This window comes from Vanessa cardui, chromosome 13 (genome assembly GCF_905220365.1).
Source record: "Vanessa cardui chromosome 13, ilVanCard2.1, whole genome shotgun sequence".
Lineage (NCBI taxonomy): Eukaryota > Metazoa > Arthropoda > Insecta > Lepidoptera > Nymphalidae > Vanessa > Vanessa cardui.
The window spans coordinates 6,336,505-6,352,225 of record NC_061135.1 but is presented as its reverse complement, the minus strand read 5'-3'; the positions used below and the strand labels follow the sequence as shown (position 1 = coordinate 6,352,225).

The following is a 15,721-nucleotide window of genomic DNA, read 5'->3' as shown; positions in this document are numbered from 1 at the left end:
CAATGGAAATTAATTTGAATTCGCGAAATGAAATACAAGAATTAATAATTCAATGAAGACCTAGCATATGCAAAGTATATGTGTATACCTTAAAGGCCACAAATAAGATTTCTTTTTTCTTTGGGTTACTGCTGAATTACTTGTCAGATATAAAAAAATAGAAAAATAAAAATAACTTTCTACTAATATTTACTTTATTTAATCTTTACATATTTAAGGATTCATGTTCATTTGAATAGTTGGCAATGGGAACTTTGTCGGATGACGAATTTCTTTCACTGGCTTTGGAGGTTTGATCTTTCTTCCGTGTCTACCATCCTTCCTACGCCAAAGTCCCGATCTTGGGCGGTTGCCGAGCCATCTGTTGCGTTGTGGAGAACCTATTGGTGTTGTACCATGCTCTATGTTCGATAACCGGCCTATAACATGAAACATTCCATTAATTGCAAATTTATACTTCAAAATTGATCATATTTCTCAATTTACCAACTGTGGTATATTTAATTCCTGTTATTTTAAATTGAAGGTGGTCCTTTAAATTTCTCTCATGAATTTTAGTATAATGTTAATGTTATGTTAATGTATATTACATATAATGTAACAATATAACCAAATTGATGAAATAACCATTGTATGTTTCAAGTAAAATGAGAATATTTAAATATTTCTGTGAAAAAATATTTTAATTATAAAATTTAACAAACCAACAACAGCCATGCAATATTGGCTAAAACTGAATGGCCTCTTTGATGGCATCTGGACAATAACACGATCATCCTGCTTTCTTAAAATAGTGCCGTAAGTCCCCGCTGCATGGATATACAGCCCACCTTGACCTGTAATCAATGAATGTATTAAGTATAAAACTAATTCACTGCTCGCCATCTCATCATTTAACCAGATGGTTAAATATTTTAAACTATGCTATGAAATCTAATGGGTTTTGCATTGATTAAAATAGTGATTCAAAAGGAAGGTTTATAAGTAGTTGAATCAGTAGGAAAAAGTCAATTTTTTCAACTTTCCTAGTAAGAAAAATAATGATTTTTAATTTTGTTTGTTTTTCAATAATATATTTATGTGTGTAGTGCATTAGTCTATTTTTTTTTGCATTTTATGTCCAAATAAAAGTTTATTCTATTATTATCATAAATGAATAAATTCTACTTTAAATAGTATAAAAATTTCAAATCAGTAAAAGTGAGCAATCTAAAAAAGACTGCCTGATTTGAATAAGAAACAAAAACTTATATTTGTCTGGTTACATACCTGGTTCTTTTTCTATACAGTGGACTAGTGTTCCTGTTGGAAGAGCTCCTAATAAATATGCATCACCTTCATTCGCCCTTACTGTAGAAACAAATATAATTGTTAAGTTTTTTTTTATAAATCTATTTAAACACAATATATGTTGAAGATATCAAGAGAAGACTTTGGTATACTGAATCTTTTCCAGAATCAAGTTTTAATTTCTTATGTAAGCAATGTATAGATTTGAGAAAATGTCTTTGCAAGTGAATTTAAAAACTAAATAATTTTTAAAATGACTTTCTGGTTAAAGTTTCTTTCAATTATGACGACCTCTATGGTCGAGTGGTGTGTACACCGGTTTTCATGGGTACACTACTCTGAGGTCCCGGGTTCGATTCCCGGCTGAGTCGATGTAGATTACCATTAGTTTTCTATGTTGTCTTGGGTCTGGGTGTTTGTGGTATCGTTGTTACTTCTGATTTCCATAACACAAGTGCTTCAGCTACTTACATTGGGATCAGAGTAATGTATGTGATGTTGTCTCATATTTATATTTATTATTTATAATTAATTAATCATCCATATTATTATATTAGGATTACTATATTTTCAAACCTGGTATCCTGGGTAGATGACGAGATGTTTTAATTATGTCACCAGCTTTCATATTTTCAGTTGCAAGTATGTATTTTAATTTATCACCAACTGCTACTAAGGCAACATGGGCAGTTCTACAACCGCATTCTAAAATCTAAAACATATATACATGATATAAATTACTTCACCAAAACATGTACCAATATATTGATATTATATTTAACTGTACCTGAATAACTTTTTCCTCCTGAGGAGGACCTTCTGTTGGACCATCTCTAATCCAATTAATCCAGTGATATTTATGTTTTATTCCTCCACCAATTCCTTTTGCTACAACCCTACCTTTAATGAAAAGAAAAATGTTTAGTCAAATGTCGTAAAATAATATTATTATATTTAAGACTTATCTACCTGACACCGGATCCCGGCCAGCCAAGTTTGTTACTTCTAAAGGTTTTACTGTATACTCTTCTGGAAAATGAACTATTCTTCTATAACTTTTTCCAAATCCAGGCTTTGGTTTAACGAGATTGGGTTTACTGGCATAGTTTACTGCAGCTATTTGGATTGTTCGTCTACCTAGCACGCTTGGAGTTACGGCTATACTTAATCCTGCGAATAACCTGTTCAAAGCCATCGCAGATAATTTTAAAATGATATAATCATATATATTTTCCTATTTTGATATTCTGTAATCCTTATAACCTAAAAATTAAAATATTTATGAAGAATTGTCACTTTATTAAATGACAGCTTATCTTCTGAACGGAAATTGTTTAAGGCATCTATAAATTTATTTTGCCATTTTAATAAGTATGTCTTATATTTTAAAATATACAGTTATGGATATTGTTTTAAAGAAACTTCTTATTTAAGAATAAACTATTTAAAACAATTATTTGTTTGAATGAAATATTCCTTTGCCTTAGAAATGAACACACAAAAAACAAAAGACGACCCCTAGCGGCAATTCTCTGATAAAAATACATCGTGAATGTGGCGTGTGTTGTTTGGAATATCGTGAGTCGTAAATAAAAAATGCATTCAAAGAAATGTTATAACTTATTCTAAGTGTAGTTGATGTGTGTTAAAACAATAATCAGTCTAAAATCCTACTGTGAACAGCAAGAACTTGAGTTAAGAAGTGGTTTTCTTTTGGTATTTTGTCATATGTTGCACGCCTGCCTTGGGGTCTTGATGAGGACAAAAAAATAATCAGTAATTCCGATGCTAAATTGATAATGCAGTAAGTTTTAATTTTTTATGTATCCTCTATCTAGTTTATATCGAATATATCTTAACAATTTATATGGTCCTCGGCATTTTTATGCATTTATAATGAGAAGGTTACTAATGTTTCTACTTCATAACGTAATCATTGGCGCCCATGGACTTTATTAGCAAACACAAGTTATAAAACAGTTTTAATTAAATGTGATTATATTTTAGTTTGATAGCTTATTGTGGAGGATGATTTTTTTTTTCTTGTTACAGAAATAGACTCAACCAGTCTTCCGGCACGTTATTGCGCTTTCTCGTGACAATGCGGTGCCTTAAGTGTGAATATATTTTCTAAAGAAGTTATTTTAGACTGAAATTCCTCATAATGGTTGTTAGAGCTGGAAAAGTATAATATCAACATGAGTCACAATCTGGCAGGTATGCCCTCATACAGGCTACCAGGGCCTGGACTAGGTCCACCAGATTTTAAACCGCCAATGGATACACCCACACCCCCAGCACCAGCACCGAGTAATCCAAAAAAGCGGAGAAAAACCTCAAATGCTAATAATGCCTTAACAACTCCTCAGCCACCACCAACAGCACAAGACTTACTACCCCCACCATTGACAGGCTATGGAGACACAATCGTTGCTTCCAACCCTTTTGATGACTCACCCTCGACAGTGTCACACAATGGTCCCATGATGAGTCAGAATGGACCGATGATGAGTCAAAATGGCCCCATGGGAATGATGGGTCCAATGGGACATAGTATGGGTGGGCCACCAATGAGACACATGAGCCCTTTACCCCACTCAATGAGTCCGATGAATCAGCAAATGCCAACAAGAGGTGGTATAAGTCCAATGGGTAATATGAGTCCAATGGGTCATATGGGTGGTATGTCTCCAATGGGAGGACCCAATATGGGGATGAGTAATCATAGTATGGGTCCAGGTATGGGTCCTACGTCAAGATCAATGGGAAGTCCAATGAGTCCAATGAATTCCATGCCCATGGGCTCACCTATGTCATCAGGACCAATGGGCAGTCCAATGAATATGGGATCTATGGCTGGAAGCCACATGAGCAACAGCCCAATGGGCCCACCAATGCATAGTCCACTTGGTGCAGGTTCAATGAATGGGCCTATTAATGGACCAATGGGAGGAGGTGGACCAGGTATGAATGTTCCTCGCATGAATGGACCAATGGGTCCTAGTTGTTCAAATGGATCCATGGGGCCCAGTAGTTCTATAATGTCACCAAGTCCAATGCAAAGTGGAGGAATGGGCCCTGGTCACTGCGGTCCTATGAGACATGGAAGTCCAATGGGGTCAGGTATGGGAAGTGGACCTATGGGAGGTAATGGGCCTATGTCATCAATGGGTCCTGGACCACCATACTCTGGAAACCATATGGGTCATGGCCCTCCTATGGGAATGGGAGGAAGTGGTTCAATGGGTATGGGTCCCGGGCCAGGAAATATGGGAAGTTGTGGCCCACTACAAGGTATGAGTGGAATGGCCATGGGAGGGCCAGGAGGACAAGGAGTTGGACCTATGGGTCAAAACATGGGGATGTTTGGACCTAAACCAATGCCAGTGAGTGCAGGGAAAGTATACCCCCCTGACCAACCTATGGTGTTTAACCCTCAGAATCCAAATGCTCCCCCAATATATCCTTGTGGAGTGTGTCACAAGGAAGTACATGATAATGATCAAGCTATATTATGCGAATCTGGATGTAATTTTTGGTTCCACAGGTGAGAAGTCATTTAAAAATTATATTTTTGTAACTTTTATTTTGGTTTGATGTTTTGATGACCATTTAGGTAATTAATACTACAATTTTTAACTAAGTAGTACTTAGTACTTACCAGTAGATATTTATGATATACACTTGAAAAAACAAAAAAAATATTTTGTACTAATCTCTAACATAACTAATTATGATAGTTATTCCAGTAGCCAAAATAGACACTACTGGTGAAAAAGCCTTAAATAATTATTGTTGTCATTAGTAGAATAATGTATAAATAAGCATAATATATACATTCAAAAAGTTTGCTTAAATTTTATTATTATTATTTATCAATATAATTCTAATTATAGCCGATTGAAAATGTTTTAAACATAAGTTAAAACCTTTTTAAAATGTCTCTAAAATTATTTGTTTGAGAAAAAAATGGTTAAAAATTTGATTTTATTTTCAGAGGATGCACTGGCTTGACAGAGCCAGCATTTCAATTGTTAACGGCAGAAGTGTATGCGGAGTGGGTTTGCGACAAGTGCCTACATTCTAAAAACATACCCCTTGTAAAGTTTAAACCATAGTGTTGTGCCACTTTACCTCTCCTGCCACACGTATGAGCCGACTAGCTCACCTACACACATCACAAGTATTTATTTCACTTTTTCATATATGGACTAGTAATTTATTGGATTGTTTCGGTTAGAGTCACTATGAAGGATCTCATGGATAGAATTTTAGAATTGTGTTATTGAATGGACAACTTCAAGAACTATTTAATCTTGAAGTAATGCAATTGGAGCTAAACTACTTAATTGCAGATAAATAACTAGCCTGTTTTATTTATTAGTAAGTTGCGGATGAACTGCATCTAATAATTTATTTAAAATAATATTGTTTTTTATTGTAAAACAATATTCTTCATTCTACAACACTTATTTGATCAAAATTTAACTAATTGTATTTTCAATTTAAAGAATGTGATATAAGTTTTGAAATTTAAAAATGTTTTCTAAATTTGAGCCTGTTCATGCTTAGGCATAATTGTTAAAGCAATGTAATGTGATTTCTCATTAGAAAATTTATATCAGAATACTAATGAATATCATATCACATGCAGCTGCCATTTACAAATAAAAAAATATGCCTTTGTATATTTAAAAATTAAAAATTAAAATTGACAGCTGAGTGTGACATGGTGTTAAATTGGATTAAGCAATATAAAGCTGGCCGATTATTTAGCGGCTATTCGTGTGTCGCTTTATTCTTTGTGCATATTGTAAATATTTTTAGAATAAACTTAAGTCTAAACTTCCGCCTTATAATAATTGTGAAAGATCAGAATATATTCAATAGAAATTAAGTGGGTCCTTGTCCATAAATTAAAATAATGAGTTTCGCAAGTTACTTCCGCATTGTTCTCGAATATTTTTTATGCAGGTCTTAAAGTCTACAAAACTAAACTACAAGAGATGAAAAAGGGCCTTCTTACTAAATAGCCCAATAACAGAACTATATCCTTTAAATGAAATATTTGCTATTATTTTAAATCAAATAAAAACAAAAAAAACTTACAAGGAAATAATAAGTAAACCAATGCTTGCCTTTCATGCATATTTCAAATGTTTGTAATTCATACACATTTTTAAGTGTTTAACATAATTTTATGTGCTACATTATAATTTTACATACTTCTCAAATGTTTTTTAATGCAACATATTTAGTTATAAACATGCAATTAGCTTTTTAAAAGGCTCCTAACAGCTGTGGTACTAAAACAATGAATATAAAAATGTGCTTTCATTATATTTATAATTACTTACTTATAGTTTGGTGCCCTAAATTGCATGTAATATTACGCATTATTTTTACATAAATAACTGTAAATATGATGAATCCATACGCTTTGTTAAATATAAGAGTGTTAAAATGTGTTTGTCAATTTTTTAACTTTTGAAGATTTTTTAACTGTAAGTGTGTATCATAAGAATTGTAAATAGTTCTGTAGTGTTTCGAATAATGTACTGAGATTATATAAAACTGAAGAGTGCTCTGGGAAAGTTTGAGCGGTTGTGACTAAGATTGAAACATACTATTTTTGTTTACTATTCATCAACCGCAATATCCTTTGTCTGGCCTCAGTAAGAAGTGCAAACTTAGTTCAAGGTATCTGTTTAATCTGAGTTTGAAATATTGTTGTCGATTTTTACTGTCCTTGGTCATAAAATATGTTTGTAACCCACTTACATTTTGATTGTATTTTACTTTGAAGTTATTTAGTGCCCTCTAACATCTTGTGCCATTTTCTGTAATAGATTTTAAATATTCGTTTTAGAGCAGCTTGTATACTAGCTTACATTTTGTTTTCATTGAAATTAGTGTTTGGAACGCTGTCCCTCGGTTGTGATGATTTATTTTATCTGTGACTTTAAAATTAATTTTAGTTTTACAATTGTTTAAAAACAAATCTCGTAGTGTTCAACTATATCCGAGATCCGTTAAGAGATTGCATTGAGACAGTAACTGTCGTACCATTTTAACCATAAGACAATTTATTAACTTTATTTTAAAAAAAATGTATGTACATAGATCCAATAACTGTATAGCATCATTTTGTATGTACAATAAAAAAAAACGCAGCAAACTAGTGCCTAAGTTATATACACAAGATTTTTGATAACAATTTTTATTTTTATTTTTAAATATTCAATGAGATTGAGAGAAATAACATATTTATTTATTTTATCATAAATACCATGACATGTTTAAGTAATATGAGTTGTTATGTATGTAGATTAACAAACAATTTTTAGCACAATATGTATCTCCAGGTAAACCTACCTGACCACTTAACAACTGAGTGGGCGCGGCTGTTGTCAGGTGTTTTTTTTTACCAGACCATACTCACTTAATTGGTAAACAATATAAAAGGTATGGTCACATCTGTCATTTATTTTTGTCAGTTATTATATGTTTAAGAATGTTCTTTATTGTGAAGAAAATACATAAAATAATGTAATTTAGTATCTAATGCGATACTGTGGATTGATGATGCTCTTTTTAAAATTTCTTAACATAAATATCCACCGAATTAGTCATTTGCTTTTTCTTACGTGATTTAAACTATATCATTACTGTTTTACATACAATTAACATCTGATTTGATCATACCTTTATGATTTTAAATTGTTTTGATAATATTTTTTCAATAAAATAAAATGAGTAAGTAGTTATAATAGATTAAAGATTCGGCGGAAGATGATTTTTTTTAATTAATTTTGTATATATATTTAATAAATCGACGAATAATAAACAATTGTACAGTTACTGATAATTAGAAATTTATTAACTAGGATATGCGGCCATGAATGTAATGTAATATTAATTGTCGTGTGAGCATCACAATTATTTACGGGAGACTGCTGCTATGTATATTAGTTAAACACGTTATGTGTTGCGTACAATGGGCCTTACGATGTATATATTAAGTGTAGTTCTTCAACATTAGACTTCGAGATCAAAATAAAACGCAATATATACTTTCGTTTAGCCCATCGTACAAAAAACAATACTGTTGTGAATGATAGCAAGTTGTATTTCAGAATATTTTATAAAGTCAAATAGAATTACATCAGTGGTCTTAAACTTGTGCATAGTTTATTTTGTATTATGTGAATAATAACAAGCAATAATAAAATTGTTATTGAGGATTTTTTATTTTATGTTAAGTTACCTTTAATAGTGTTTTGGTTCTTCAGCTTTTGTATAAAAATGGTGGATATTTCAATACGGATCCATTAAGTATGATCTGAATGTACAAGCCAGAACATATGAAGTGCGAGTCATATTTCCCCACCTCTTTCCCTTAACACAACGTATAGTACGACACAACTTAGATGTAGCATCGACAAAATTCGTAAAACCGATCACATCCGAATTGAGTACGCTATCCCAAATTATCAATATTTATTTCTCATGCGAATATGATCTTTGCACAAACGTAATAACTTGTAATATCATATGACCTGATATATTCGTCAATTTGACGCGTTGATTTACATGCACTTGCTTTCTCTGACGCGTGAATCTATAGCGACGAATAGCGTCGAATGGCGCGATAGGGAGCTATTTCTATTGGTTGTGTAAATCGGCAGTAGTCGGTTTTATTTTCATTCTATTGCATTTTCCGATACTACATCTAATTTGTGTCGTACTATATAGCAGCAAGCAGGCAGCATTCTGGCGATTTCAAACTCTACTAATGATTTTTATTCGCTTCATTGCTAGGGTCTGTTACCCTACGACGAGGATTATAGCCGGCGAGGTAACCGGGAATTTTAGCAACCATTCTTGGTTTAGTCCGACATTAGACGACTTTCGGCATATCCATGACTTGTCATTGACGGCAGTAGGTATTGTAGGCAACTTATACACAGGCCATGCTAATATTACTCGCGAATACGTTGACAGAATCCGTAAGAAATTTGTGTAACAAACAAATTTAACTAAGTTTTGGACTGGGACCGGCTAAACCTAGTCTCAATTCAAGCTTGAAAAGACACAATTTTGCGCGTGAACAGCAAAAAATCATCATTTGTCGTATTTTCAATATTTTGAGAACATTCCCAGTGCTACCGCAACTAGTATCCGAACACTTGGCATTGATATTTCTCTCTCTCTCTCTTTAACCGTTTGGCGATTAATTGAAAGGTTAAACCAAATTGGTATCTAAAAAGCTTGGTGTGCTCAGCAAGGCATGACGGTACTTCACATCGGCCCGTCGCCTAAAATTCTATAAGGCGCAATTTCGGCCTCACATGGAATATTGCTCTCATCTCTGGTTTGCCCAATTCTTTCATTTGTCTGTGTTTTTCGCAAAGCGATTCGAATTATCGAAGGTTAAGCCCCTTCTGGTCTGAAGCCTAAGCCTGGAGATATTGGTCACAATGTATCTTTCACCAAAATTTTCAGGGGAAATGTTCAAGCAAATTTGGGTATCACGTCAAAATTCGAAGTTTCATTCGCACGACCCAGATATCCAAAAATTCACAACAGCGCGATTTTAAGGCATTTTCTGCCTGGCGCAACTACTTTTTACAACCAGCTTTCGCTGATAGTTTTACCGAACCAACATGGTTTGGGAACTTTTAAGAAAAGAATGTACACATTTTTTAAAGGCTGGCAACGCACCTGCAAGCTCCCCCGGAGTTGTATATATTTATATAATATATCCATGGGCGGTGGTAGTCACAACCAAGGTCTATACAATATATCTATACAAAAAAAGACTTTAAAATCGACAACCGACGACGGAACATTGCAGAAGAAATATTTTCTTTTAAACTTGACATAACTAGTATTATGTTTTCAATGCTGCTGGGATAGAACATTTTGAATCTACAGTAAGCGGCAATAACGCATAATATCCAAAAATAACAATCAAATTATTTGAATAAATTCAAAAATGGGTATTTCTTCAATGCGAAACGATTGATCACATTATATCCTTTTAGCTATAGCATATACGATTGGAAGTAGAAAGAAAGGTAAACAAACCTTTAAGATCATGTCATTTTTTGATAGCTCAGCTATATTGTGCACTACACTTCCACAATATACGAGGGGTCATCCAAAAGTAATGATAATTGATAATAAATGTGAATAATGTTATTAAAAAAAAATATTTTTCAACATCAGTCTCCCAATAAGTCAATACACTTGGTCTATCTTTTTTCTAAACCAAGAACTCCTTTCAAAAAATAATCTTTACTCTCGACTCTACAAAAATTCTTCAACTGCAGCCATCTCTTCGCTGTTGTCTTCAAATTTCTTGCCTCGCAGGTGTTCTTTGAGCCGAGGAAAGAGATAGAAGTCACTGGGGGCCAAATCAGGGGAATAGGGTGGGTGTTCAAGTATTTCGAACCCGGATTCTTGGATGGCAGTCATCGCAACTGCGGCTTTGTGAGACGGAGCGTTGTTTTGATGGAACAACACACCTGCTCGCAGTTTCCCACGTCTTTTTTGTTTGATGGCATCCCGCTTCTTATTTGGTCTGCATAATAAGTGGCCCCCTTTTCCAAGTACTCCACCATAATAATTCCTTCAGCGTCCCAAAAAACAGACGCCATAACCTTCCCCGCTGAACGCGACACTTTGAATTTCTTCGGCGTCGGTGATGAGGCTCGCTTCCATGTCATAGACTGTTGCTTGGTTTCAGGATCAAAGTGGTGGATCCAGGTCTCGTCCATAGTCACAAAAAGCCCTGTGATCTCAGCTACATGCCTGATGGTCACTCTTCGATCTGCCAATACGATATCTTCGACTTTTTTGACGTTGTCTTCAGTGAGGGACGTGAATGGGCGTCCTTCGCGATGTTCATCTTCTGTGGATGTTCTAGCCAACTTAAATTCTTTGGCCCAGCGCGCAACTGTGGAATATGGAGGAGCAGCTTCCCGTAATGTTTCCACCAAGTCGCACTGTGTGTCTTTGGTAGACATTTTCTTCAAACAATGGTACTTTATGACAGCTCTTATCTCGTTTTTCTCCATATTGATGAATTATTGTCGACCGTCGCTATTCAAATGATTGTATCTCCATTTTTTTTTATGTGTGTTGTATGGCTGTTGGCCCTACTGGCCTTTACAGCGTCACCGGTCTTTCGGGCGAGAACTAATGTTGAGCGCGGGGCTCGAGATTAAATCTAAAGTTCGTCCTGAGGGTGTCTCCTATGAGATCGCACCTCGGCTCAGAACGAAATCGGTGGGGCTCATCGGTGGGTGTATCTCCAAGGAATGATGACCTATTTACATGATTTTTTTATCCTGAACTAGTGGGTATATAAAGAAACTAAACAATTTTTTTTTGGATTTTTATGAAGTCTAGAAATACCCTCTTATTATTTTTGGATCACCCCTCGTACATTTAACAACTTATTTCCACTTTTATTTTACTTCAAAAATTGCGATAAAAGTTTCCTTGATTTTTAAAAGGCCATTTTTCATGTGAATATCATAAATTAATCCAGTGAGAAGCTGATAACTCCACTTGTTTTCATGAGTCTTTCGACCCAGACGGAAATGTGTAATCAGTGTAATGCTATTTACACACTTCGTGCTAATGACAACACAATTTAGTTTCAGCAGCATTGTTACTTTAACACATTCTGAGTACATGAGATGTTACAGGCATTTAGTAATAGAATATATAGGCTATACATATATATTTTTATTGACAATATAATTACTCATGTCAGTATGGCATACAATCCAGCTATGTCTATCAGAATAAGCCCTTTTACATTACATCCGTAAGTATATCACTATAAACTGCAAAATAAGTAATACATTAAATATGAGTGTATAAAAATATAATAAATCATAACTTATATGTAAGTAAATCATAATCATTTAATAAATCTGCAACCTTACTATCCACCTTGATATGAATTTATATTAATACTTTGTACTTTCTAATAAAATTGATTTTTACTTCAGTTTAGTTTAAAATAATATCACAATTATTTGCAATTCCCCAACAACTCTCATACTTTAAAGCAAGTTTCAAATTATATTGGAATATTAATCAAAATCTAAGCATCATAGTCGTACATAGGTATATGTATAATATTTTAATGGGGTTTTGTGACAGTAAAGGTTTGTGAGTATTCCAAGTTGTAAAGATATTTATACATCAATAAATTAGTTTCATGTCACCCCTGAATGAGTGCACAATTTCAATATTAATAGATTTCGGTCTACCTATGTTTTATTGTATATTTGAACTTTATATAAAACAAATCCTTGCTTTCAAACATGATCAACTCATATAAAATTATTATACATTTTCTTAAGAATCTAGATCCATCAGTGCTCTTTTATCAAATAAAATATGTACAATATCAGATCTAAAGCTTTTAGTTGAATGAAAAAACAATGGCATGGCATAAGATTTTGTGTCTTGTGCAGTAGAGACTTTAAATTAATTAAAAACATGGTAACAGACAGTTTGCACGGCACTATGACAATATATCCACATTAAATTGTTAACCTATTTTGCACCACTTACATCTTACAAACGAAAATCTTTTGTGGTTAAACTACTTATAATAAATTTAAGTCAGCAAATATCTATGCTATTTTTTTCCTGTATATTATCCATAATCTGTCCCATATGAAGTTAGACCCTTGTATTGTATAGCAAATGAAACAGCAGCATCAAGAAAATCATAATGATTTGTCATTATGTCATTATCATTAGAGTTTACATTTTCATCTCCATCATAATCATTATTACTACTATTTACATTATCAGAGTCATTATAATATGGATAAGATGAACTGGATGTTTCAGGATAAAATGACAAAGGTAAATTACTATTGGCATTCTGTTTTACATCGTTTGTAAAGTTCCATGACATGTCTAATCCACTGGTGGATGTCTCTTCGAGATTAATTTGTTCATTGTTATTAAGTTTAGGCTCTGAATTTGTTTCGTCATCTGATAGAAGGGGACTTGCAGGAGGTGATAAAAATAAATCTTTGCTTGAATTTTGTGATAGTTCATTTTCATTGCTACTACTTGAACTTGAATTATTTTGTAAGCCATGTGCAGATATTGCCATAAGTATAGCCTCGTTTTCGATACTATTGTCTCCCGGCAAGTTGTTAATAAATTCTGCCGCATCTAGAGCAAGAACTCTGTTATTGTCCATATCAGCGGGCAACGGAGCTATCATCCAGTTATCTAGGACACGGTTTATTGTATTGTCAACAAAGCATTTTGCCATCTGAAATAATCACTTTGTTATAATAATATTTTAATGTAGTATATAATATAAAAAATAAGTCAGTAGAACAATTAATGGGATCTGAATTTTTTCAGTTTGTAAAAAAAAGTTATCAACTTAGAAAAAAAATTAAATGATCCTTTAAATCATATTGATAGTTCAGTATTCAAAGTTACCTGTCTTGCCTGCCATCGTGCAATGCACTGATCCTCTATGTCTTTATTAGAATAAACCATTGATTTAGGAATTGATATTCGATCACCAGTACTGCTGCTACTTTCACTGATGTCTCGGCTGCTACTTTCATATGTACTAATATATCTCGGGTATGACAGTTTTTCTGTTGATATGCTTGAATTAGGCAATATTGATGCATTAGTATCAGTGATAGAATCTAAGGAATTGAAATCTTGTTTCAACAGATAATCGCCCAGAATTTCAAGGTTTTGTTCAGTATTTCCAACCAATTTCGCCTCACAATCGTGTTCCGATGAGGAGCCGGCTCTATCAGTTTCGTTTAGGGTACTAGATTTTCCATCTGAAATTTCATTTCTCAAATGATATTTTCCTTTAACTTCCCAAGCAAAGCGTGCTTTCTTAAGTGGGCGGTCAGGTTCTGTTGTAGCGTCGCCATTTTCTTGTCGCTTACACGACGACTCTCCAGCATTTCCAGGAAGATTCATTGTATTATGATTATCAAAACTGTCATTAGTAAACAAACACTGACATAATTAATTACTAACATATGATTGACTGACAAGTCGTTAATTAGGCAGCTTATAGGTATTTCTCATGTTTACAATCACAATTAATTCACAGTAAGTAAAAATCAATATAGTTTACTATTTAAACTATTTAGAAATCGATTATTTTGCAAATAAAATATAGAAAGTGTTTAATCGAACGACATTCATTGTGTGAATTTGTATAAAGTTGCACAATTACTTTGGATTGCTATATAGTCTGTGCCAAATCGAGATTGACATTTTCACTAAGGACATTTCCTCATGCAAGTCTTGCTATTTTATTATTGCATTACGCAAATAATTCACATTCATTTTGTTAAAACCTTTGTAAAAACAAAAAAAAGTTATTTAATATAAATTATGCACGTACATAAATTGTGACTAAAAAAAAATATATAAAATTTGTCTAACAATTGTCGTCAGTAGGCATACGGCCTAAACAAAATATGTTAATCCTGGGTACTATGATTCTAATTAACGAGGTTTAACTGGACGAAATTTATATGAAAAATATGTTAACACTAAACACTACCAGCTAATTTTTTCGATTGAGTAGTACCAACCATATCTATATTGAATATTTTTTATTTACATATTTTTGGATAAGCTTATGCAAACGTTAAAACCTAATTAAATTGACCCTAAAATGTTTATTGCATTACCCACAATACATTTATTCACATTAATGCAAATAAAATTAAATAAAACCTATGAAATAATGATCATAAAATCTGAATAATACTTAAAAATATATAATGATAACTTTTATTTTCATTATTTATAAGTTTAGATTGATCGTTGCGTTTTAATCGCAAAAAAAATAACATAATTTAGTGCGTAATACGCAGAAAAGTATGAGTTGTTAGGTATCGTTTTTCAAGCGCGCTGCATCTCATGATGTCCACGATGATCGAACGATTTTTTTATCATATATCGGAACTTAAACTTTACTGCAGAAACTATGTCGACATAAGTATGAAAAATATGAACTGGAATTAGTTGAGATAACTGTTGGCTTATATGTTATTCAACGTATACTTACGGATTCAGACCTAACAAATAAATTAAATTAGATTATGTTGTCTAGTTATTCCAAAATGAATTACCTATATCCAATGCACGTCAATAAGTCAATTGAGTCATTTAATTATAATATCAACTGGTTCCTAGAAGAATATAATTTAAAAATATAATATTTCCTCTTCTATTTGCCAATAACTATACGAATCTTTCAAGTTCCTTGTATCCATCGGCGTATTTATTGACTAATAGTACAAATACCGGTCGAATTTCGTGTTAACGAGTTATCATAAGACATTGACGCCTAATCACCTCAAACAGGGGGAGGGAGTCCAGATTAGTTAAT

The 15,721-nt window shown here is 33.1% G+C and overlaps 3 protein-coding genes across 3 annotated transcripts; 1 reads left to right on the top strand and 2 right to left on the bottom strand.

The window, feature by feature from the left end:
• Positions 1-172: 172 nt before the first annotated feature.
• Positions 173-2,576, bottom strand: LOC124534649 (39S ribosomal protein L2, mitochondrial). The gene is made up of 6 exons (XM_047110609.1): positions 2,260-2,576; positions 2,078-2,190; positions 1,867-2,002; positions 1,270-1,350; positions 705-836; positions 173-419 (listed from the first exon to the last, which is right to left on the bottom strand). Exons 1-6 carry the CDS (start codon positions 2,483-2,485, stop codon positions 214-216), a joined length of 894 nt encoding a protein of 297 aa, XP_046966565.1. The 5' UTR covers positions 2,486-2,576; the 3' UTR covers positions 173-213.
• A 229-nt stretch (positions 2,577-2,805) lies between these two features.
• Positions 2,806-8,534, top strand: LOC124534589 (protein pygopus-like). Its single transcript, XM_047110510.1, has 3 exons — positions 2,806-3,094; positions 3,343-4,837; positions 5,288-8,534. The coding sequence occupies exons 2-3, from the start codon at positions 3,489-3,491 to the stop codon at positions 5,406-5,408; spliced, it is 1,470 nt and encodes a 489-aa protein (XP_046966466.1). The 5' UTR covers positions 2,806-3,094; positions 3,343-3,488; the 3' UTR covers positions 5,409-8,534.
• Positions 8,535-12,028: 3,494 nt separating this feature from the next.
• Positions 12,029-14,571, bottom strand: LOC124534761 (probable myosin light chain kinase DDB_G0279831). The gene is made up of 2 exons (XM_047110773.1): positions 13,786-14,571; positions 12,029-13,609 (listed from the first exon to the last, which is right to left on the bottom strand). The coding sequence occupies exons 1-2, from the start codon at positions 14,290-14,292 to the stop codon at positions 12,974-12,976; spliced, it is 1,143 nt and encodes a 380-aa protein (XP_046966729.1). The 5' UTR covers positions 14,293-14,571; the 3' UTR covers positions 12,029-12,973.
• Between the last annotated feature and the right edge of the window lie 1,150 nt (positions 14,572-15,721).

What these genes read in the sequence shown, in the direction of transcription:
- LOC124534649 (XM_047110609.1), bottom strand. Translation starts at nt 2,485, where the DNA reads ATGGCTTTGAACAGGTTATTCGCAGGATTAAGTATAGCCGTAACTCCA. An exon ending in AGGAGGAAAAAGTTATTCAG is followed by an intron (nt 2,003 to 2,077) that starts GTACAGTTAAAT and finishes TATATGTTTTAG; the next exon opens with ATTTTAGAATGCGGTTGTAG. An exon ending in TCATCTACCCAGGATACCAG is followed by an intron (nt 1,351 to 1,866) that starts GTTTGAAAATAT and finishes TTGTTTCTACAG; the next exon opens with TAAGGGCGAATGAAGGTGAT.
- LOC124534589 (XM_047110510.1), top strand. Translation starts at nt 3,489, where the DNA reads ATGAGTCACAATCTGGCAGGTATGCCCTCATACAGGCTACCAGGGCCT. An exon ending in TGTAATTTTTGGTTCCACAG is followed by an intron (nt 4,838 to 5,287) that starts GTGAGAAGTCAT and finishes TTTTATTTTCAG; the next exon opens with AGGATGCACTGGCTTGACAG.
- LOC124534761 (XM_047110773.1), bottom strand. Translation starts at nt 14,292, where the DNA reads ATGAATCTTCCTGGAAATGCTGGAGAGTCGTCGTGTAAGCGACAAGAA. An exon ending in CACGATGGCAGGCAAGACAG is followed by an intron (nt 13,610 to 13,785) that starts GTAACTTTGAAT and finishes TGATTATTTCAG; the next exon opens with ATGGCAAAATGCTTTGTTGA.